Source organism: Nipponia nippon, unplaced genomic scaffold (assembly GCF_047370975.1).
Source record: "Nipponia nippon isolate SJK-2023a ecotype South Korea unplaced genomic scaffold, ASM4737097v1 scaffold_31, whole genome shotgun sequence".
Lineage (NCBI taxonomy): Eukaryota > Metazoa > Chordata > Aves > Pelecaniformes > Threskiornithidae > Nipponia > Nipponia nippon.
In genome coordinates, this window is record NW_028262349.1 from 646,844 (window position 1) to 667,737 (window position 20,894).

General features: G+C 65.9%; 2 protein-coding genes across 2 annotated transcripts; both read left to right on the top strand.

Annotated features, from left to right (window-relative positions):
* Positions 1-92: 92 nt before the first annotated feature.
* WDR18 (WD repeat domain 18) lies at positions 93-11,916 on the top strand. Its single transcript, XM_087769074.1, has 10 exons — positions 93-371; positions 1,867-1,977; positions 3,711-3,844; positions 4,393-4,534; positions 5,162-5,305; positions 5,548-5,612; positions 5,727-5,851; positions 9,298-9,464; positions 10,496-10,564; positions 10,854-11,916. The coding sequence occupies exons 1-10, from the start codon at positions 162-164 to the stop codon at positions 10,983-10,985; spliced, it is 1,299 nt and encodes a 432-aa protein (XP_087625200.1). The 5' UTR covers positions 93-161; the 3' UTR covers positions 10,986-11,916.
* Positions 11,917-13,701: 1,785 nt separating this feature from the next.
* Positions 13,702-20,765, top strand: GRIN3B (glutamate ionotropic receptor NMDA type subunit 3B). The gene is made up of 10 exons (XM_087769072.1): positions 13,702-14,160; positions 15,403-16,043; positions 16,543-17,593; positions 18,000-18,145; positions 18,349-18,464; positions 18,678-18,829; positions 18,911-19,075; positions 19,206-19,273; positions 19,414-19,737; positions 20,178-20,765. Exons 1-10 carry the CDS (start codon positions 13,702-13,704, stop codon positions 20,263-20,265), a joined length of 3,210 nt encoding a protein of 1,069 aa, XP_087625198.1. The 3' UTR covers positions 20,266-20,765.
* Positions 20,766-20,894: the final 129 nt, after the last annotated feature.

Here is a 20,894-nt window from a genome sequence, read left to right on the forward strand (position 1 = left end):
AGCTTCCGGCCGCCTGCGGGCGCTGTGGAGGCTCCCGCTCCGCGCAGCCGCGCGGCTGCGGCGGCGCCGCTCTTGGTTGGCCAGCGCCACGCCGTCGGGCGGAGGGAGGGCGGCGCTCTAGGCGGCCGCCGCTCTCTCTCTGGCCCTGGCGGACCGCGAAGATGGCGGCGCCCATGGAGGTGGCGCTGGTGTCGGACGCCGCCGGGCCGCTCTGCAACTGCTCCGTCTGGGAGCTGCACTCGGGCTCCGCCCTGCCCGGGTACCGCGGCGGCAACAGCGGCCCGCGCGGGCTGGCGCTGCTGGGCGGCGAGCACCTGCTGGGGGCCCAGCTCGGCAAGAGCTACATCAACGTCTGGGAGCTCCAGAGGAAGGTACCGGCGCGGCGGGCGGGCCCGGGAGGCCTCGGCTCGGGGGGCGCCCCCGGGCCCCGCGGAGGGACCCCCCGTCCCTCCGGGGATGCGCCAGGGCCTCCTTCCCCGGAGCCCCCCCGCCCCCCCCCGTGGCGGGGGCCCCGCTCCCCGTAGAGACCCCCGGTCTCTATGGCCAGGCCCCCCCCCCCTCCCCGGGCCTCTCTCTCCATACAGACCCTCCCGTCTCTATGGTCGGACCTCCAGGTCACCTCCCTCCATAAGCCCCCCGTCACCACGGGCAGACCCCCGACCCCCCTCTGTCCGCAGAGACCCCCAGTGATGCTCCGGAGCCCCCCCGCCACGGGGGAACCTGCCCGCAGCCCCTCCCTGCCTTGCCCCCCCCCCCGCCCCGGGGCCACGGCTCCCGGGGGTCCCGGCTCCCTTCCCGGGGGACCCGGCCGATCGCACGGGAGCCGCCAGGAACGGTGTTTTCTGCAGGAGGAATCGGCTGGTGGGCTCCTCTCCGGGCCGGCGCCCCCCAGCCCTGCCCAGGCTGCGCCCCCACCGCGGCTCCCCTTCCCGAGGCTGGGAAGGAGCCGCGCGGCTCCCAGGGCTGCCCGGGGACGCGGCCGTCCCTGCCGAGGCAGAGCCCGGGGGATGCGGGCGCCCCACGGCTGGGCCTGCTTCCCCTGAGCCTCCCGTCGCCTCCGTCCGCTCTCTGCGCCGGCCAGCCAAAAATGGGAGCGGCTGGGCAAACCTCACCCGTCCCTACGCAGCCGTCCCCCTTCCTCCTGCATCCCGCCTGCGCTTGAACTAGGGCAAGCAGCAGCAAACACAGCCGTGATTTCGCCATTCCCTGCCGTTCCCCTCGGTTTTGCTGCAGAGAGCAGCAGCAGCCCGGGGGTCTCGGCACGCGCAGCCCCTTCGCTGCTGCAGCTCAGGGTCTGGTGTTTCCAGTCCCCCCGAGCTGTGAGGAGCTGCTCTCGGACCTGCTGCTTGTTCTCCCAGGCTGTGAGCTCGCATCCTCTTTTTTTCATCTTTTATCAATGTTGTTGTGCTGTAATCTTCTGAGCCCGTTTTCTGCTGAGTCCCCAAGGTTCCCCAGCTGTGGAGCACAACTGCATCCAGATCCCTTGCCTTTCGGCACCCCTCCTGCTGCGTGTGGCTGGAGCTCTGCGGGTGGAGGAGAGTGGGAGGGGAATTTACCTTTTCCCTGCAGGGCTAAACACGAAGCAACTGCAACAAAACCAGCAAAATGCAGAGCAGTTCGATGTGATTTGCACATGTGGACTGCGCTCCTCCATCATCTTCCTCTTTGGCATTGAATCTCCGAACGGCGGCAGCGCTGACGTGGGTTGAGGGCACGGCTCAAACGCAGGCAGCCGCAGCACGTTGGACGCTGCCTGAGCTGCCTCTTCTCCCACGGGCCGGTCTCAACTGAACCAGGGCCTCGTTTCTGTCTCCCTCCCGTACTCCAGCCCCTACTGAAGGGTCCCTGTGTTCATTCTGCCCCCAGGACCAGCTCCAGCAGAAGATCATATGCCCTGGGCCGGTGACCTGCCTGACGGCTTCCCCCAACGGGCTCTACATCTTGGCTGGGGTTGCTGAGAGCATCTACCTGTGGGAGGTAAGGGGGCTGCCGGCTGGCACGGGCGGCGGGGTGTAGAGATTCGCATCCTGTCCAGCTAGCGAGTGCCCCTGTCCCCTCAGGTGCCAGGAAATCCACGTTATCTGGGCTCCACAGGGCGACGAAGGCTTTGCTGGGTTGTGTACGTTACAGCTGTTGCTGGTGTGGCCTGGGCTCCGTGTTGCCCCGGGGGGCTGGGACTGGCCGCTCGGCGGCCTCCACGGGCATGCAGACCACGGGGCAGCTCGTCAAAGCAGGGAGGGAAAGGAATTGTGGTGGGAGGTGCTGGATGAGGCCTGGCTCTGTGCTTTCCTTCTCTCTCCGAGCTGCTGCAGATGCCTCAGGGGTCAGATGTTGCTCCCTCAGAGCAGAAACACAGGACCTAGTTTTCCTTCCACATTTTAGCCTAATATTTGTATGTGACTTGTGATCTGGATGCCTGCAGAGACTGCTGGGCTCTGGTCATCATCCTTCTGTTTTTAATTAGTGGTGTATTTACGTGGGGATTACACTACGTTCTAAGCACTTCACCAAGCAAATAAAAGAACAAGCTTGTTCTGAGCCCCGGGATTAAACACCGAGATGTCTAACCTGGAAAGCTCTCGCTCCTGGGGGATGTTTCTGAGCCTTGTTATGTGGGCAGCTCTGTCTTAATTCATCAGATTTTTCTTTTAAAAATGTGCTTGTGGCAATGTTGGGGGAAAAAAAGCCCTCACAAGGAATGCTGGGCTGAGACTGCAGCAAGTGGGAGTTGCTCTCATGATGCTCTGAGCCGGTCTCTGCTCTGCTTCAGCTGCGGAACACATCCCTTTCTGGCTGCCCCCTGCTAGCCTTGCCTTGCGAACGCTTCCGAGCGTCTGCCTGGAGTGGGTGACGACGCTGTCCTCCTGGCAGAGGGAACAGACACCTCGGGGAGGCTGCGTGGAAACCATCGTAGAGCTGGAAATGGGCCCAGGAGCCCTAGTTTTGTGCCTTCTCTGTGAAACCACTTGTTCTCCGTTGAATTGCAGTTCGGTTTTATTTTTAGGTGTAATTCAGACAACGAGAGGGAGTTGATTCTGGTTTTTTGTATGGGGCTTCCTCGCTGCCTCCTTAGTTCCCTCCCTATCTGCGGTGTTGCCTTTCAACAAGGAAAGCTCCGGGTTTAGGGAACTCCTCGTCCACCCTAAAACCTCCCTTGGCCCGAGACTGTGCAGCTGTGCTGAAGTGCAGCAACCCCTGGGGTGGCACGCAGCTTTCGTAACCCCCACAGCCATCTCGTTAGGTGTTGTGGGAGGTTGGAAGAAGCCATCAGAGTAATATTAGCAGTAAAGAAGAAATCTTTACTACATGCTTGTGTCTTGACCAGAGAAATGGCACTGGCATCACTAGGTTCCAGAGTTAATGTTGGCAGGACCTCTTCAAACTGTCTTCTGCTGTATTTACCTTTGGTCATAAGTGTATGTGGTTGTACTGGTTGCACCTTGATTGTGTCAGTTGCCATCAGTGAGGCACAAATGGGCTCGCGTGGTCGGCACAACCTTCCCTTTTCCCTCCGTTTGCCACCGCCCTGTTCCGCGCGGCTCCACAGCGCGGGGACTCTGCTCTGCTTGCACCTGGCACAGCAGCACCCGGCTGGGGATGGAGCTGCAGGTGCTGCTACACCCACAGCCGTCGAGGGCAGGGCGCTGCGGTATGCCGGGGCATCTCAGTGCTCCTTCCTTAATGTCCTCCTGCCCTTTCCCTTGCTCTAGGTCTCCAACGGGAACCTCCTAGCCATCCTGAACCGACACTACCAGGACCTCACATGCCTCTGCTTTACCGATGACAGCAGCCACTTCCTCTCAGGGGCGAAGGACTGCCTGGCCCTGGTGTGGAACCTTTACAGGTAACGGCGGCCTGCGGGGAGGTCTCGGCCCGTTTGTACGGGGGACAGGGAGCATCTGGGAGAGGAGTCTTAGAACAAGAGATCAGCCACTGCTTCCCGGAGGCGGAATCAGCTCTGCCTAAGCCCGTGTGCCTAAGCTGTTTTTAAAGCCTGCTGGTGATGATGAGTCTGTGCCCTCCTTAGGCGGCTGTTCCGCTGTTGTTATCCTCACTGCCGGAGAGGTGTTTCCTAGTGTCTCATCTGAGTTTCCCAGGCTGCGGCATATGGCTCTGAGTTCTTTTCCCTGCTTGACACAGAGTGGATTGTGCCCTTTTGCTGCTAATGGCAGCTGAGGTCTCTGTCCCCTCTGGGATAGGGAGCTCAGTAGTGGCCCTCGTCCTCGGTATCGCATGTGCTTCTGTGTCCTCCGTGGTCCTCGCAGCCAGGAGAGCCATCCCGGAGGAAGCAGAGCCGTGGCCAGCTCTCCTCGCAGCCGCTTTCCTCTGGCATCCCCAGCGTTGCTCTTGCTGACTTGCCATGCCAGCCTGTCTCTCTGTTCTCCCCTACAGCGTGCTGCAGGCAGAGCCCTCCCAGATCCCTGACCCTCGCCACGTGTGGTCCCGACACAGCCTCCCCATCACGGACTTGTGCTGCGGCTTCGGAGGGCCCTTGGCACGAGCTGCCACGGCCTCCCTTGACCAGACAGCGAAGGTAAGGCTCGGCTCAGTCCCACCGAACAGGAGTCCCAGAGGGTTACAGCAGAGTTTCTGCTGGGCTGCAGCAGAGCTGTCCATGAGGGCTGCAGTAGCTGAATTTCTTGGCTGTCTCCGTGATGACTCAGAGCTGCCAGACCTAATGGGCTTTGCCTCTCCAAACACCAGCAGTTTCTCTGCACCTGCCCTGGGGCTGGGCTGGGCCTCCGCATGCTTCGCAGTCCCTCTTCTCCTGGGGAATGTTGGGGTCAGCTCTGATTCCCCTTGCTGATGTCCTTTAGTCTCGAACGGCAGGGAGCAGAGCAGGCTGGAGCCCAGAGCCCGCAGCCTGCTCCTCCTGCCCTGCAGGGAGGGGTCTGCCCTGGGGGGCAGGACGGGCACGGGATGGGGTTAAGGCCGTTTCGGAGCTGCCTGGGAAACTTGTGGTCTCATGGTCACGAAGAGGCCGATCCTGGGTTCTGCTGTGGTTGTGCCTCGGACTCGGTTTCCCCATCCACAGGAGGGAGGGGATGCCGGTACGTGCTGCCAGCTTGCCGCCGGGCAGGTGCTGATAAGCAGCAGCGTGTTCTTCCAATCCTGCCGTTAACATTTAAGCCCCTAATTCTCCTGAACCCTCTCACTCCAGCTCTGGGAAATCTCATCTGGGGAGCTCCTGCTTTCCGTACTCTTCGATGTGGGGATCATGGCTGTGACTCTCGACCTCTCCGAGTATCACATGTTCTGCGGCGGCATGGACGGATCCATCTTCCAGGTTGACCTCTGCGCCTGGGTGAGTGCGCGGGGCTGCAGGGCTGCAGGTCTGCTCGGTGCTGCTGCCGTGCCCAGCCTTGGCACCACACCCTGAGCTACTGTCACCTCCCCGCCTATGCGACTGGCGTGACCTGCCAGGGCGTGGGAGGGCCTGGGTTCCCCTGTGTCTCCTCTGCCCCCTTCAGACACAGTGATGAACCTGCTGGCTTCAGGCTTCCTGAATTTAAACCGCTCTCTCCCTTCCTTCCTTCATTTCTGCAGCCGGTCCAGAGAGACCGGACCTTCCAGACAGAGCAGGAGAACGGGAAGGTCTTCAAAGGGCACAGGTGAGGGACCAGACATACCTGCCAAACCCTTCATCGCCCCCCGTCTGCCCACCTCACCAGGTTCTGGCAGTCCTTGGGTCATCCCGAGTTTAAAGTTCCTCTTCCCCATTCCAGGAACCAGGTGACCTGTCTGTCAGTCTCCACGGATGGTAGCCTGCTGCTTTCCGGCTCACATGACGAAACAGTCCGACTGTGGGACATCCAGAGCAAGCAGTGCCTGAAGACAATGAATCACAAAGGTAGGCATGCCCTTATCTCCAGGATCCTTTCCTCCTCAACTGCCAAAGGCCGCTGCTGTCTCACTTCTGCTGCTCTGGTGCTGCCCTGGGCACTTCAGGCATTTCTCTGCTGCTTGCTTCACAGCTCCAGGAAGGGCAGAGGCATTAGAGGGACGCCTTAGCTGTCTGCAGTAATGTTTTGACCTTGCCCGTGTCTGTTAACAACCCCTCTGTGCACTGTCAGGGAGTGAGTCATAGATTTCACCCTGTTGCTGAGGACGTCCAGGATCTTCCCCCTTGTTTTCCAAAGGGAGCGGTTGCCCCACACGCACCCTAACGCCTGGGGAGGATGTGTCTGGAGAAGAGACTGTCTCTGTGACCCCAGCAACAGCACCCATGAGCTCATTAGGCCTGAAGAGAATCCAATATAAGCAGTTGTCTGGGATTTCAGCCTAATGGCTCTGATAAACCATGCAAACAAACCTTTACCGGCTCAGATCAGCAATTAGGTGCCTCAGAGCAGCCGATGATTTAACCCTCCTGTTGTGTTTGAGCTGTTGCTAACAGTGGATTTCTTCTATGACCGTGGTGGTCTCCGGTCTCTTAACACCGCTCTTGCTGGTGTGGCTGGCAGTGCTGTTCTCTGGGCACTGCCTAAAACCCTCCCAGAAGGCGACAGTGGTGCAAGTCAGACCCCGTTCCTCTGGGATGCTGCCCCTGGACGGAGGGGGGCAAGCTGCTGCCCCAGGGCAGGCGCTGAAAGCCGGGCTGCCCGCAGACCCTTTCCTTTCTTCCTTTTGCTGCCAAGGACCGTTTCTAATGGGGACCTACGGCAGCGCCCATCCAGCCATGCTCCACTGGCACTAGAGGGGTGAAAGCAGACAAAATCTGAGCTGTGTGAGTCATCAGAGGAGAGGGGGCCAAGCTTTCGCTGCGAGCCAGGCATTGAAACCTGCTTTCAGGCTGCAGGGGAGTGCGGATGGACACAAGCTCTTCCCGTGAGGGGCAGGACCAGGCTGGCCATGCCGCCGGGTGCCAGGGCCACGAGGTGCAGGTGCTTTCTGCAGCCTCTGCTGCCTCGCTTCTTCCTGCGGCAGGGATTTGGGTTCCCCAGCGGCCCTGGCACCAGTGCCACCCTGCTGCTGCTGCTGCATTCTTAATCTGAGCCTGGGAGCAGGGTGGGAGCTGCGTTGTGGACCGGGAGCTGCCATCCAGCGGAGCTGTACCGTAGATGGAGGGTCCCCGAACAGAGCGCAGGCTCCCCACAGCCTCCCTGCGTCGGGGGCTCTGTGGCTCTCCTGTCCCAGCACTGCCTCTCTTCAGCAGCCGTGCCACCCTGTCTTAGTGGGGTGGCAGCTTCCCTGCAGCGCTGGTTTCCAGCAGGTCGTCACCTCCCCTTGGCCTTCCTCGCCGCCTCTCCGAGCAGTGACGTGAGCCTCCCAGCAAGGTCTGTTCCCTGCTGCCACTGTTCACCCCTCCAGCGCGTTCCCTGAGCCTTTCCCTTCCCAAGGCAGGGATGACGTGGGCTTTTCTGCCATGGCTGACATGACAGCAACCTCCGGCCCGGTGTGCTTGGGGGAGGAAGGTCCCTCTGCTCGCAGGGCAGAGCGGGTAGCTGGGGGCAAGGCAGGAACCGCTGCCCTCCCCACGTGATGGTGCTACAAATAGATTGGAGAGGTTGGAGCGTGGCTCAGGGCTCGAGGGGAGCGTGGCTGTGCAGGCAGGACGGGTGCAGGGGCCTGTTTTGCTTGTCCTTGCTGGGGGCGGGCAGGCGGGGGGCAGAGCATGGGCAGGCAGATGGACTTTGAGAAATTGGGCTGCTGCCCTCAGGTGATGAGCTGTGACTGTGCTGGGCAAGGCAGGGCTGCTCCCGGTCACCGAGCCCGGCTGGCACCGCTCCGAGGGGAAGCAGGGGACCTCTGGGACGGGGAGGCCAGTGCTCCCCAGTTCTCTCGCTAGCACTGCCCCAGAATCCCTCCGAGCCTCGGTTCCTGTCCTGTCACACAAGCTCTGTCCTTTTCTCTGCAAACCTCGTGTGGCACAGACCGTCCCCGAGGGCTCGATCGTGCAAGGCCACCCCGGGGATGCTCCAGCCAGTTCCTCCTGCTGGCAGCTGCCAGTGTCGGGAGCCAGATGTTTATTCTCCCCCAGTTGAGTCCAGTCCCTCTGCCCACACTGGCAGGGTGTCACCCACCGCCTGGTGCCCGAGCCATCGTGATGAGGTGGGGTTGGACGGGACTCGATCTGCACTGAGCCTGAGAGCGGCTGGGGGGGTCTGTGCTGGATGGTGACCGGATCTGGGGATCTGTGGGCTCATTCGTGCGATTTTCTCCTCTCTGCCTTTCTTGTCCCTTCCTTTCAAATTGCTCCTCGAAGTGCCAGCGAACCAGCAGTGGTAATCTCACTAATGGATATTTTCGTAAGAAACAGAAGACATCTTGTCTTTAGGGAGGGAGCAAGAGTAAAACAATGGTTTGTTACAGCACAGTGTTGGCAAAGAGCAGCTTCGGGGCCAGCCTGGGACTGCTGGCAGAGCAGCTTCTGGACCCAGTATTCAGCGGAGCCTTTGCTTTGCCGGCAGGATCCAGCCTTGGATCCTGGGAGGGTCAGGCTTCGGAGCAGGCTCTGGTCTAGCTGGAGGGGGAGATGATGGCAAGGGAGCCCAGGTCTGCATCAGAGGTGCTTTTGTCCATCTCTGGAGAGACCGAAAGCCTCGGGCAGCTCCAGGCCCCCCTGGGCTCGCTCCCTCGCAGCCCTGTCCTGCACCTTTCCCCGCTGCCTTTGGTGGGGACGCCGGGCGGGCGCTGCGGCACCCTGCCTCCGCTCAGGTGCATCTGGATCCTTTTAACCTTTCCCTCACGCTGTCGAGTTCGGCAGGGGGAAGATGGATGGTCAGGGATTATTAGCAGTGACGGAGCTGCTCTGCTCGCACACAAGCCCGCTGGCTGCTGGAGGGGTGCTGCAGGCAGCGAGGGTCTTCGGGGGGCTGCTGTGCCTGATGGGGAGAGGTTTGGGGCGTGGGGGGCAGCGGTGGGAGTTCGCCAGCGAGCACGAGTTCGGAAGGGGGGGCGGAGGGGGCTGCTGACAGAAAGCAGCAGCCTGTGTGGGTAAATGCAGTAATTAAAGCGCTCATTAGCTCTGCCAAACGAGAGCGTGTGATAGATCACTGCAGGAGACAGCTGCGAGAGCAGCCGCTGATGGATGGCTGGCTCTGCGGAGGACGGCCGGGCCGCCCCGCTCCTCCCTGCTGGGCCCAGGCTGCGGAGCCGCGTCCCTGCTCCCCACCGCCCAGGACGGGGAGAGGGGCTCTGCCTCTTCCCGGGTGCTGGGGAGGAAGGCAGGAGTCCCGGCAGCTGCCTGCGCCACGGGTTGTACTCTGTTGTTAGGGCTGCCTGAGGCGCCGGGCAAGAGGCAGCCCCACCGGCGGGGAGAAGTCTGACCTGTCCCCTCCTCTTGTCCCATCCCAGGTCCGGTTACAAACGCCTTCATAGTGCTGGCCCCAGCCAACATGTTCAACCCGGACGGGAAACCCAGCGTGCCTCTCCCCAAATTCAGCAAACACCTCCACGGCACCGAGAGCAACGACGAGCAGGGGAGCGAGGGAGTGACGCTGCGCCTCGGGCTCCACCAGCAGGTACGGGGATGAGCAGGCTGCTGGGGGGGGGGAGATGGAGGTCGGGTGGGGGGTCTGTGCCAGAGGGTGCAAAATTTCTCCTCCAGCGGCGGTGGCTGGTCGGTGCTGATCCGCTGCTGATGGGCAGCAGCTCCGCGGCCTGTTCTGACCTTCCCCCATGCTGCTGAACTTCCCCAAGTGCCATTTTTTCAAGCAGTGGAATTGCCCAGTTAACTGATGTGTGGTGGGAGCCTTGCGGGCAGGCCAGGCAGGCAACAGGCAGGCTCTTCCCTCGCTCTCGGCCGGGGGAGAGGAGCCCCCGGACTGAGGTCTCCAAGTGGAGCAGGGTCCTGGCTGGGGCACAGGGTGTCCCTTTGAAGTCACCCCAGCGTGGCCGTCCCCAGACAGGGGAGTGTCCTGCAGCATCCACGATCGCAGCATCCACGATCACAGCCTCGCTGCGTGCCGTGCCAGTCCATCCGTCCCCTGTCTCTCTGCCGGCAGTCCCAGAGTTTCTCTCCTCTGTCAGCATCTGTCCCCGGGCGAGCGACAGCCCTGCCATGGCTGACGGATGAGCCCCGTGCAGGGGAGGTGTCAGCCGGTCCAGGAGGAGCTGTTTGCTCGGCGGCGGGGATGGCACGCCGGCAGTGCAGGGCCAGCTCGGGTGCTGCTTTGGAAACGTCAGTCCCGCAGTCAGTCAGGCTCCTCCGCTCCCAGCACCGTGCTGGGGAGAGCAGCCTGTGGTGTGGCGAGCCCGGCGCTTCCCCCTGCGCAGGCAAAGGGCTCTGTCCATGCTGGGAGAGGAGCTTGGCAGACCCCTGCACGAGGGACGCTCGAGGGGACCAGCCCTGGGCACGGACCTTCCCTTTTTGAGGGGGGCTGCAGCTCCGGCCAGGCTCTGCCGGTGCCACAGCGTTGGCTGTACCCTGCTGGAGTCCGCTCGGTCGCTGCTTTGGCCCGCGGGGCTGGGGGCTGGGAGGGGAACCCTGCCCGGGGGTGCTGGGAGAGCGCCCGGGTCTTCTGTACCAGTGTCTCCTCTCTGGTCCCTGCAGGAGTCTGGGGAGAGCTACCTGGAGAAGGCTGAGAAGATGTACTCGCAGATGTACTCAACACGGGAAAAGGTGAGCGCTGCTCCGAGAAGGGGGAATCGCGTCCGGCTGGTACGGATCCCGTGGGGAGCCCTCTCTTCAGCTGAAGCGGTCCTTAGGGACCGCGCAAAGCTGGGGGGAAGAACGCGCCCTGGAATTCGCTGACGGGGTAGGCAGGAGGGGCTGCAGCTTGAGTGGGAGATGGAGGAGGGAGAGGACAATAAGTTTAGGATTTGCTGCTGTCCGGGGGAGCACGCGCCTCTGCTTGCTAGAGGTGAGACCCAGGCGCCTGAAGCTTTTCTGTCACGTTTTTCTGTCGCAGAACCTGGTGGGAGACCAGGAGCATCTGACGATCCAGGTGAGTGAGCTGGAAGAGGAGGTGAGCACCCTCCGGAAAATCAACAAGAACCTCTTTGACTTCTCCGCTCGCATCATCACCAAACCAGCCAAATGAAGAGGCACCCCCTGCCCTCACACCCCTCTGCCTCTCCCTGCCCAGCTCCTGGGGAAGAACCAGCCCGCCCTCGGGCACCTGCGCACGCAGCCGGGCAAGCAGGCCTGGCTCGCGTCCTCGCCAGCGCTGTCACGCGGCGCGCGCCGGAGCGTTTGCCTGCTCGGTCTGGCGGCCGTTTGATGGCACGGGACTGAGACGAGCGCGGGGGCTGCAGGGCTGCTGCGTGCGGGACAACACAGGGACTGTTTTCACCCCGATTCGCTGCTCGGTGCCGGTGGGGGCAGACGCGGAGCGGCCGGCTGCAGGAGGAGCGTCTCCAGCTCCGAGGGAGGGGTTCAGGACGCAGCTCCTGCTCTTCCCCATCTCTTCCCCTGGCCCTTGGTTGTTTCTTTTTGTTACTTGACCCTGCAGTGCAGACAGAAAAGTGTTTTTTCTCTTCATACCGGTTTGAGATTGGATTTTAGAGACCCCTTCCGCCCATCCCGCCCTGGGAAACGCTGCTCGGTATCGCTGGACCCCTCGCAGCCGGGATCCCGCTGTGGGCTCGTTCCGCTCTCCTGACAGCGGGGGCTGAGCAGCTCCTGCTCCTGGGGGTGCCAGGGGCAGCGTCGGTGCTGCCTGGGGACAGGCGGGGGCCCTGGGGTACGAGGCCTGGAGCCGGGGCTCCCGTGCGGCCCCGTCCGTCCTCTGGGCGGGGGCTGGGGGCGTCCGTGGGCTCGGGGCGCGGGTGGTGGTTTTGGGGCGGCGCGGGGCTGACTCCTCCGGGGAGGGGCGGGGGGCCAGCAAGGTGCTATTTCCGATCTCATAAGTTGACAATTTATATATATTTGGATCCAGCTACTTTGTTTTCACGGTGTTCTGGGGAATCGGCCTTTTGTATTGTCACGAGCATGGCAGCGGGGGTTGTGGGTTTTGTTTAGGTTTATTTTTTACATAAAAGATTTGTTTTTTATAGTGAAAAATGCCTGAGTTTTTTCTTTAACAGCCCGCTGGTGGTCACCGAGCTCAGTAACCCCCCACCGCTCCCCTGGCCGGGCTGGTGGCAGGGACGGTCCCTCCCTGTCCCCACGGGGCCGGCGGGGGGTCCCTGGGCCGTGGCCGTCCCCCTGCGCACCCCCCCACGGCCCTGTTCAATACACCAGCAGTAAGCGCAGCTGATTTAAAGTGCACTTTAATAAGGCAAGCGTCCGTGCAGACCGCGCTCCTGCCAGCTCGCTTAGATAATGCTTTTAGCTTAATAAGCGGCGTTTCGCTCTTCTGGTGCTCCTCGCCTTCCCCCGCCAGTTTGGATCGACATTAATCAGCTGCAGCGGGAGCAGCAGCCTGCGCCAGGGGCTGCGGTGGGAGCGCGTCCCCGCGCAGGGAGAGCCCCGGGGGCCGGCGGCCTGCGCCCCGACTCCAGCCCTCCCTCCCGCTTGTCCCACGCCCTCTCCCGGTTCCGCCAGCGGGGTTTGGGTCGGGGCGCGGAGCTTGGGCAGAGCGGGAGGGAGGATGGGGCGTCCCTGCGCGCCCCCGCCGGTGCTGCGCCCGGGAGAGGCCGGGGGCTGGGGGCTGGCTCATGCCCGGAGCCTGGTGGCCCCTGTTCACCCCCGGGGGAAGGAGCAGCCGGGGCCCGCGGTCGGGATCCTGCGCTGGGGGACCAGCACCCCCAGCAAGGGGCTGTCAGCACTCCCGTGCCTGGCAGGATTAGCTCCGATGGCTTCCCCCCTCCGGGCCCATCTCCGCAGGGGGAATTCGTTAGCTGTGACTCATTAAATTTGTCTGGTGATCAATAGTTTTTGCCAGCTGGTATTTGGCTCCATTGTTCGCTTTCTTATTAATTTGGTGGAGGCTCGCTGCCTCTCTGCTGATGTTGGTGCTCCCGGTAGCCCCCGGGCCGTGCCTCCCTTTCCCGGCAGAGCGGAGGGAGACCCCACGGTCCCGGTAGAGCAGAGAGTGACCCCGCTTTCCCGGCGGAGCGGAGGGTGACCCCGCTTTCCCGGCGGAGCGGAGGGAGACCCCGCGGTCCCTCCCCGCGGAGGGAGGCCGCAGAGCTGCTGCCGAGCGCCAGGCCCTTCGCCCCCTCCCCGGGCAGCGGGGCGGACCCCGGGACCCCCCGATTTTACGCTGCCTCTCTGACTGCGGAGGGGTGCAGGGCTTCGGTCGTGGCCGTTACCGGGGGGGGGGGGCAGTTTACGGCCCCGAGCCCCGCTCGGCAGCCGCCCGAGGGGCTTTTCCCAGCCCGGGCCGCGACGGGGAGCGAGGAGGAGGAGGGGGAGGAAGGTCCCGGTGTTCCAAAAGCCGCTGGGATCCCCCTGGCAGCCGCGGGGGCGCCGGGGCACCTCGCCCTCCCCGCCGGGGGACCCCACGGTGGCGGCACCGGGCGGGGGGGGCCCGGCTCGGGCGCGGGGCGGGGGGACCGGCGTGGGCGTGGGCGGGACCGGCGTGCGGGGGCCGCGCCCGGCGGGGGCGGCGGGGGCCGCCCCGGACCCCACCGCGGCTCGGGGCCGGGGCCGGGACCAGGGGCCGGCGCTGCCGCGACGGGCGCTGCCCCCGGGCCCTGCCCGCCCCCGCCGGGCCCTGCCCGCACAGGCGGGCTGCGGAGCCGGGCTGCGGAGCCGGGCGGGGTCCCAAGCCGGGAGCGCTGCCGACCCGCCCGGAGCCGCCCCCGCCCGCCCCCGGCCCGCCCCGGCGGGGCGCAGAGCGGCGGGGCCGTGCGGGGCCGGTGGCGGGGCGCATGGCGGGGCTGCGGGCGCTCTGGCTGCTGGCGGCGGCGCTGGGGGCGGCGGGGGGGCACCCGCAGCCCTGCCGCGTCCTGGCCCGCACCGGCCCCGCCGTGCGCCTCGGGGCGCTGCTGCCGCCCGCCGCCCCCGGCCGCGCCCGGCTCCGCGCCGCGCTGGCGAGGGCGGCCGGTAGCGGCCCCGGGGGGGGCACCGGCCCCGGGGGGGGCCCCGGGGGGGCGGCGCTGCCCTACAACCTCAGCCTGGAGGTGGTGGCGGGGGCCCCGGCGCTGCGGGACCCGGGCTCGCTGGCGCGGTGGCTCTGCGGGGCGCTGGTGGTGCGCGGCGTGGCCGCCGTCCTGGCGCTGCCCCGCTCCCGCCGGGAGCTGCTCCAGCTCGACTTCCTCGCCGCCGCCCTCCAGATCCCCTTCGTCAGCCTCCTCGACGGCCGCGGGCCGCTGCCCTTCCGAGCGCAGGTGAGACCGCACCGGGGGCCCCCGCTCCCGCCCCGGCCGGGGCGCTCGGGCGCGGCTGCGGGCACCGGGGCCGCCGGGAGGCAGCGCCGCGTCCCTTCCCCGCCCGTGCTCCCGTCCCGATCGTCATCCCGGCTCCAATCCCGGCTCTGGCCCGGGGGTTCCCCTCCCGGCTGCGGTCGCGATCCCGATTCCGGCTCCCATCCCGGCTCTACCCCAGCCCCTCGTCCTCGCTGCACCCCGGCTCCTCCCGGCTCCCTCCCGGCCCCATCCCGCCCCCATTCCCACCCCCATCCCGGCTCTATCCTGACCCCCATCCTGGCTCTATCCCAGCCTCATCCCGGGCCCCATCCTGGCTCTGTCCGGGCTCCATCCCAGCTCCATCCCAGCCCCCGTCCCATCTCTCTCCTGGCCCCTGCCTGGCTCTGTCCCAGCCCCATCCCAGCTCCCACTCCAAGGCAACTTCCCTGGCTCCTCTGGCAGCCCCACGCCCCCCCAGCCCCAGTCCGACCCCAGTCCAGCCCAGAAGGGATCCGGGGACGTGCCTTGGTGCTGATCCCCGCAGTCCCCCGTGCCGCCCAGGAGCGATGGCCGTACGTGCCGGTGCCATGTTTCGCAGCCCAAACCCCGCCAAGCCGAGACCCGTCCCAGTCCTGTGTCCTGGGGCTGGATCTGTCCCGCTCCCTTCCCTCGGCCGGTCCCTTCTGGGGTCAGACCACCTCCGCACAGGGCCGCACGCGTTCGGGCCCCTCCACGTGCGCGCTGACCCCGGGCTGCGCCTGGGCAGAGGTGACCCCACGGGGCAGGACCACGCCGGCCCCTGTCCCGCCGGCCTCTCCCCGGGGATGCCCCGGCAGGCGGTGAACGTGCGCAGGCCTCGCCACCCTCCACGCGTGCCCGTCCGCTGCCTGGCGAGCAGCGCGTCCTTGGAGCGTGCCGGCTGCGGGGCGCTGGGGCAGAGCCTGGTGGGCAGCGAGACCCGCGGGGGGGCACGGCTCGCTGCTCGGGTGGCCACGAGCCCTCTCGCCCGCCCAGCTGGGGGCCTGCGGGGGGCTCTTCCCCGGGGCTCTCCCTCCAGCCCCTGGGCACCCCTCCGGCTTCGTGGGTGGGCGCACAGCCAGCACCGGGTGGGGGGAACCATCCGCCCGGGCTGGGACAGGGCTGGGAGCAGGCAGGGAGCACGGGGTGGCTCCGGCGCGGGAGGGACCATGTCGGGTGCTGCCTCTGGGCTCTGCCCGCGGGCAGGAGCAGGGCAGGGGCACAGCCACAACCCCTGTGTGTCGGCAGAGCCCTTTCCACTTCCACATGGACCGGCAGAGCTCGCTGGAGACGCTGGTGGACGTGCTGGTGAGCGTCCTGCAGGCCAACGACTGGCGAGAGACCAACCTGGTGCTCTGCCACCCCTGGGATGTCTCCGGCTTCCTCAACCTCTGGGCCCGCCGCTCCCAGCTCTTCCTCCGCACCATCCTGGACCTTGGCTACCTGGATGAGGCCGGGGCCACCCGCTACCTCCGGCAGCATGGGGAACGCTTCAGGACCCTCTCCAGCCCCGTGCTGGTGCTCGGCTGCGACCTGCAGCGCGCCCGGCTCATCTTCCGGGCGGCCGAGGAGTTGGGGCTGCCACCGCAGGAGCTTCACTGGATGCTGGGCTCCCCGCTCAGCGCCGGCGAGCTGCAGACCGAGGGGCTGCCCCTGGGGCTGCTGGCCTACGGGGAGGTCAACCGGCCGCCACTGGAGCTCTTCATCCAGGATGCGGTGGAGCTGGTGACCCGGGCCATCGCCAGCGCCGCCCGCGTCCGCCCCGACCTGGCTCTCCTGCAGACAATGGTGAACTGCAACGACAAGCACCGGCCGGGCGCCGAGTCCTCGGGGCTCTTCCTCTCCCGGTAAGGAAGGTGCTGTGGGTGCCCCTGCCCCGGCTCCATCATACCGGGGTGCACGGGGGGGGCTGTTCCCCAGCCCCGGGATGGGGCAAGGGCAGAGCTGGGGGGAGCCAGGGCTCAGTGTGCAGAGCCTGGCGCAGTCCCCAGTGTGTGCAGCCGCCGCCACGGGGCTCAGCTGCCCCCCACTCCCCGCTGCCCTCCCAGGACACGATTTGTGCCGGCTGCGCGGGGGGACGTGTCACTTCATATCTCCCTAATGCTGCCCGAGCGCAGTTGCTCTATAAATATTAATAACGCTTGGCCCTGCCAGTGCGGCGAGCTGCAGGGCAGCAGGGCCGGATCCTGCTGCTCCTCCCTGCCCTTGTCTGCGCCCGAGTCAGGCACCTCCGGCTCCCAGCCCCAGGTCCCATCCCTCGGTCCCTTGGTCCCTCGGTCCCTCACTCCTCCCAGCCGCAGCCCCAGAGCTGGTGCTGCCGCAGCTGTGACACCCTCCTCCCTCCAGGTTCCTGGCCAACACGTCCTTCCACGGCCGGACGGGGCCCGTGCGCATGGAGAACGCGACGCTGGTGCGCGCAGAGCAGCGGTACCGCGTCTGGAGCCTGCGGCGGGACCCACGGGGGGAGCCCACCTGGGTGACGGTGGGCACCTGGCGGCACGGCAAGCTGGAGCTGGAGGAGAGCGTGTGGCAGAGCCACCGCCAGCGCAAGAGCCCCGGCGAGGGCGCCGGGGGGGCCCGCGTGAGGCTGCGGGTGGTGACGCTGGTGGAGCACCCCTTCGTCTTCACCAGGGAGGCGGATGAGGACGGGAGCTGCCCGGCTGGGCAGCTCTGCCTGGACCCCGGCACCAACGACTCGGCCGTGCTGGACGCCCTCTTCGAGGAGCTCAGCGCCGACAACGGCTCGGTGCCGCGGGCTTACAAGAAGTGCTGCTATGGGTACTGCATCGACCTGCTGGAGAAGCTGGCCGAGGACGTGCCCTTCGACTTCGAGCTCTACATCGTGGGTGATGGGAAATACGGGGCCTGGAAGAACGGACGCTGGACAGGGCTGGTGGGGGACCTGCTCAGTGGCACGGCCCACATGGCCGTCACCTCCTTCAGCATCAACTCGGCGCGAAGCAAAGTCATCGACTTCACCAGCCCCTTCTTCTCCACCAGCCTGGGCATCCTGGTGAGGACCAAGGACACGGCGTCGCCTATCGGGGCCTTCATGTGGCCCTTGCACTGGACCATGTGGGTGGGCATCTTCGTGGCCCTGCACATGACGGCACTCTTCCTCACCCTGTACGAGTGGAAGAGCCCCTACGGCATGACCCCCCACGGCCGCAACCGCATGAAGATCTTCTCCTACTCCTCAGCCCTCAACCTCTGCTACGCCATCCTCTTTGGGCGCACCGTCTCCAGCAAGACGCCCAAGTGCTGCACTGGCCGCTTCCTCATGAACCTCTGGGCCATCTTCTGCCTCCTGGTGCTCTCCAGCTACACGGCCAACCTCGCGGCCGTCATGGTGGGGGACAAGACCTTTGAGGAGCTCTCGGGCATCCACGACCCAAAGGTAGGAGAGTGTCTGGGCTGCTCCAGCGGGGGTGAGGTGGGGAGGGGGGGGTCTGTCCTTCCTGCTGCGCCTTCCCTGCTGGGATGGACGCGAAAGGTCTCCCCAGCCCCGGTCCTGCAGCACAGCCCCTCCTGAGGCTGTGGGGGGTCTTCCCAGGCCCCCAGGAAGCTTTGTGTCCCCCTCACCCTGGTGTTTAAGCCTGGCTTCAGCTCCAGGGCCGGGGGAGAAGTGGGCTGTGCTCACACTGGGGCTGCCCTCGGGGGCCAAGAGCTGCTGCATCTCCACGGGCTGCCTAGACCCCCCCGCCCGGGGCTGCGCGTGCTCAGGGCGCGGGGACGGGTCCCCGGGGAGCTGGGGGCTGTTCCCGCCCGGGCCGGGGGTACTGATGCTCTGTGCCTCCTTCCAGCTGCATCACCCCTCGCAGGGCTTCCGCTTCGGCACAGTGTGGGAGAGCAGCGCCGAGGAGTACATCAAGAAGAGCTTCCCCGAGATGCACGAGTACATGCGGCGCTACAACGTCCCCACCACCCCCGCCGGCGTCACCATGCTCAAGTGAGGGGCAGGGAGGGCATGGGCGGGGGGGGTCCCCTCTTTTTCCCCCTCCCAGGGCAGACATGACCCCATCCCTGCAGCCTGTGCACCCCCACCCGGCACACACACGTCCCCCCCGCCCCAGGAGGGCTGCCAGGTTGGGGGGACCCCGGGGAGGCGGGGGAACGGCCCCCCTCCCTGAGGGTCCACCTGCGTGGGTGCAGGACGGAGCCCCCCAAGCTCAACGCCTTCATCATGGACAAGTCGCTGCTGGACTACGAGGTCTCCATCGACTCCGACTGCAAACTGCTCACCGTGGGCAAACCCTTCGCCATTGAAGGTTGGGGGCCTGCGGGGGGCGGGGGGGCTGTGTGTGTGTGTGTGTGTGTGTGTGTGTGTGTGTGTGTGTGTGTGCACATGTGTGTGCTCTGGCTGCAGCTGGGGCTGTGCCCTGCCATGGCCACGCAGGGCGGGGAGGGCGCCTGCTCCATGGCGGAGGCTGTGCCCCCGCCCCAGCGCTGCCGCTCTCTTCCCCCTCCCCTGCCGGGGCCAGGCTACGGCATCGGCCTCCCCCAGAACTCGCCGCTGACCTCCAACATCTCCGAGTTCATCAGCCGCTACAAGTCGGCCGGGTTCATCGACCTCCTGCACGACAAGTGGTACAAGATGGTGCCCTGCGGCAAGCGCGTCTTCGCCGTCACAGAGGTGTGGGCGGCCAGGCCCTCAGCGCGGGGGCCCTGGGGGGCTGCCACCCCCCGGCCCGGCCAACACCCCTTCTCCCCGCAGACCCTGCAGATGGGCATCTACCACTTCTCGGGGCTCTTCGTGCTGCTCTGCATCGGGCTCAGCGGCTCCCTGCTCACCTCGCTGGGCGAGCACGTCTTCTACCGCCTCGTCCTGCCCCGCATCAAGCGCAAGAAGAAATTCAACTACTGGCTGCACACCAGCCAGGTGGGGCGGCGGGAACGGGCTCCCGAAAGACCCCCGCCCCGTGCCGCTGCTCGCTCTTCCCCTGCACAGCCTCTGCCTCCTCCGGCCCTGGACCGTCACCCCCATCTCACCCTTCCCGTGTTCCCCACAGAAAATCCACCGGGCTCTGAACACGGGCACGGAGGAGCAGAAGAGCCAGCAGCTGGGCTTGGAGCAGAGGTACGGCCGGGGCTGGGCGCCTGCTCCGCTCTCCTCCTCCTCATCCTCTTCCTCCCCGTGGGCACCCACTGTCCCGGGGGGCCACGGAGGGACCTCCCAGCTGCCAGCTCCCAGCTCAACCCTTCCCTGCCTCCCAAAAGGTGCCAGCTCCAGGCGCGGCGGGCAGCGGGGCAGCCCTGGAGCGCCCTGCAGAAGGAAGCGCGGCGGGTGCGCTTCCAGCTGGACAAAGCCCCCCCCGAGGGCGAGGGGTCCCTGCGGCACCCTGGGAACGGGCAGGCGCCGCAGCCCCCGGACAGGGCGGCCGGCGAGAGCGAGCTCCGGGAGCTGGAGGAGAAGATCCAGGAGATGCGGGAGCAGCTGTGCGCGGCCCTGGTGAGGAAGAGCGAGCTGGTGGCCATGCTGGGCACAGCGAAGAGCGGCCGGGCACTGCCCGCCCCGCCGGCGGAGGAGCCCCGGGAGGAGAGGTGAGGCAGGGCGAGGGGCCGGGGCAGCGAGGAGCCCCCCAGCACCCCCAGCTCGGGCTGCCCCGCGGCGAGCCGGGCAGGCCATCACCCGCTCCCCTGGCTGGGGGCAGAGAGGAGGGACGGCTGGAGAAAGGCCCGTGGGGCGGCAGGATGGCGGCAGGGGGGTCTGGCCCCAGCTCCGGGGCACCCGGCTCCTCCTCACCTCCCTCCTCCCCCGAGGGGGTATTTTGGGGAAGGCAGTGGGGTAAGGTGAGGTGAGGCACCCCTGGACCGGAGCAAACTGCCACAACCTGGTGGCAGCCCCTTCAGCAACGCTCTGGTTTTAAACCCTGTAAATAAAGATGATGGAGAAAAATAAAGTCTGCTGCTTCTCTGCCAGCTGCAGCCTCAAGGCAGCAGGGCCTGGGGCCAGGGTAACCCTTCCCCTCCCTCCTCCACAGGCACACGGCGGCCCGGCCCCCCCCAGCCCCGCTGCAGGACAGCGGGGAGCAGCAGGAGGAGGAGGAGGAGGAGGAGGAAGGTGAGTAGCCCTTGTCCCGCAGTGCACTGACGCGGCAGCAGGACGGGCCGAGACCCAAACCTCCCCTCCGGGAGAGCCAGCTCCAGGGAGGCAAAGCCGGGCTGATCTCCAGAGCCACCTCAAACAGAAACGGAGCCTCCCCGGCGCCGACGGCGAGAGGTGGACGTCGCCGGTGCCGGCCCGGTTCTCAGCCCGCAGGCTCAGCGCCCTGCCCTCGCCCCTGCCCGCGGAGGAGATGCAATATCCCGTAGCCCAACTGCGGGCGTCAAAGGACAGGGGCAACAGCACAGCAAAAGATCTTCCCTCCCCGCGGCCTTTCCACTCGCACAAAGAGGCTGCCCAACGCCGGCGAGCACAGCCGCGACGGCGACTTGTGCCGGGCCCCCGCGGGGCAGGCGCCGGCCCCCCAGGAGGGCGGCAGAGGCACCCGAAGTGCCGGGTGGTCGACGCGCTGCACCCGCACCCAAGCCCCAGGATCCTCGCACCTCACCTTCCAGCAGGAACCCAGCACAACTGCTAGCAGGACACCACAGCAGCTGTTAGAGATAATATTTATTACATAGAAATACATTTTGTACATTAATTAAATAAAATGAACTCTACTCTTCATTCATCAAGTCATTTGGTTTGTCTCCCC

Excerpts from the sequence above, each read along its gene's own strand:
- WDR18 (XM_087769074.1), top strand. The coding sequence starts at position 162 with ATGGCGGCGCCCATGGAGGTGGCGCTGGTGTCGGACGCCGCCGGGCCG. Across the intron at positions 5,613-5,726 it reads AAGGTCTTCAAAGGGCACAG|GAACCAGGTGACCTGTCTGT; the intron begins GTGAGGGACCAG and ends TCCCCATTCCAG. Across the intron at positions 10,565-10,853 it reads TGTACTCAACACGGGAAAAG|AACCTGGTGGGAGACCAGGA; the intron begins GTGAGCGCTGCT and ends TTTCTGTCGCAG.
- GRIN3B (XM_087769072.1), top strand. The coding sequence starts at position 13,702 with ATGGCGGGGCTGCGGGCGCTCTGGCTGCTGGCGGCGGCGCTGGGGGCG. Across the intron at positions 14,161-15,402 it reads CGCTGCCCTTCCGAGCGCAG|GAGCAGGGCAGGGGCACAGC; the intron begins GTGAGACCGCAC and ends GCCCGCGGGCAG. Across the intron at positions 19,076-19,205 it reads ACTGGCTGCACACCAGCCAG|AAAATCCACCGGGCTCTGAA; the intron begins GTGGGGCGGCGG and ends TGTTCCCCACAG.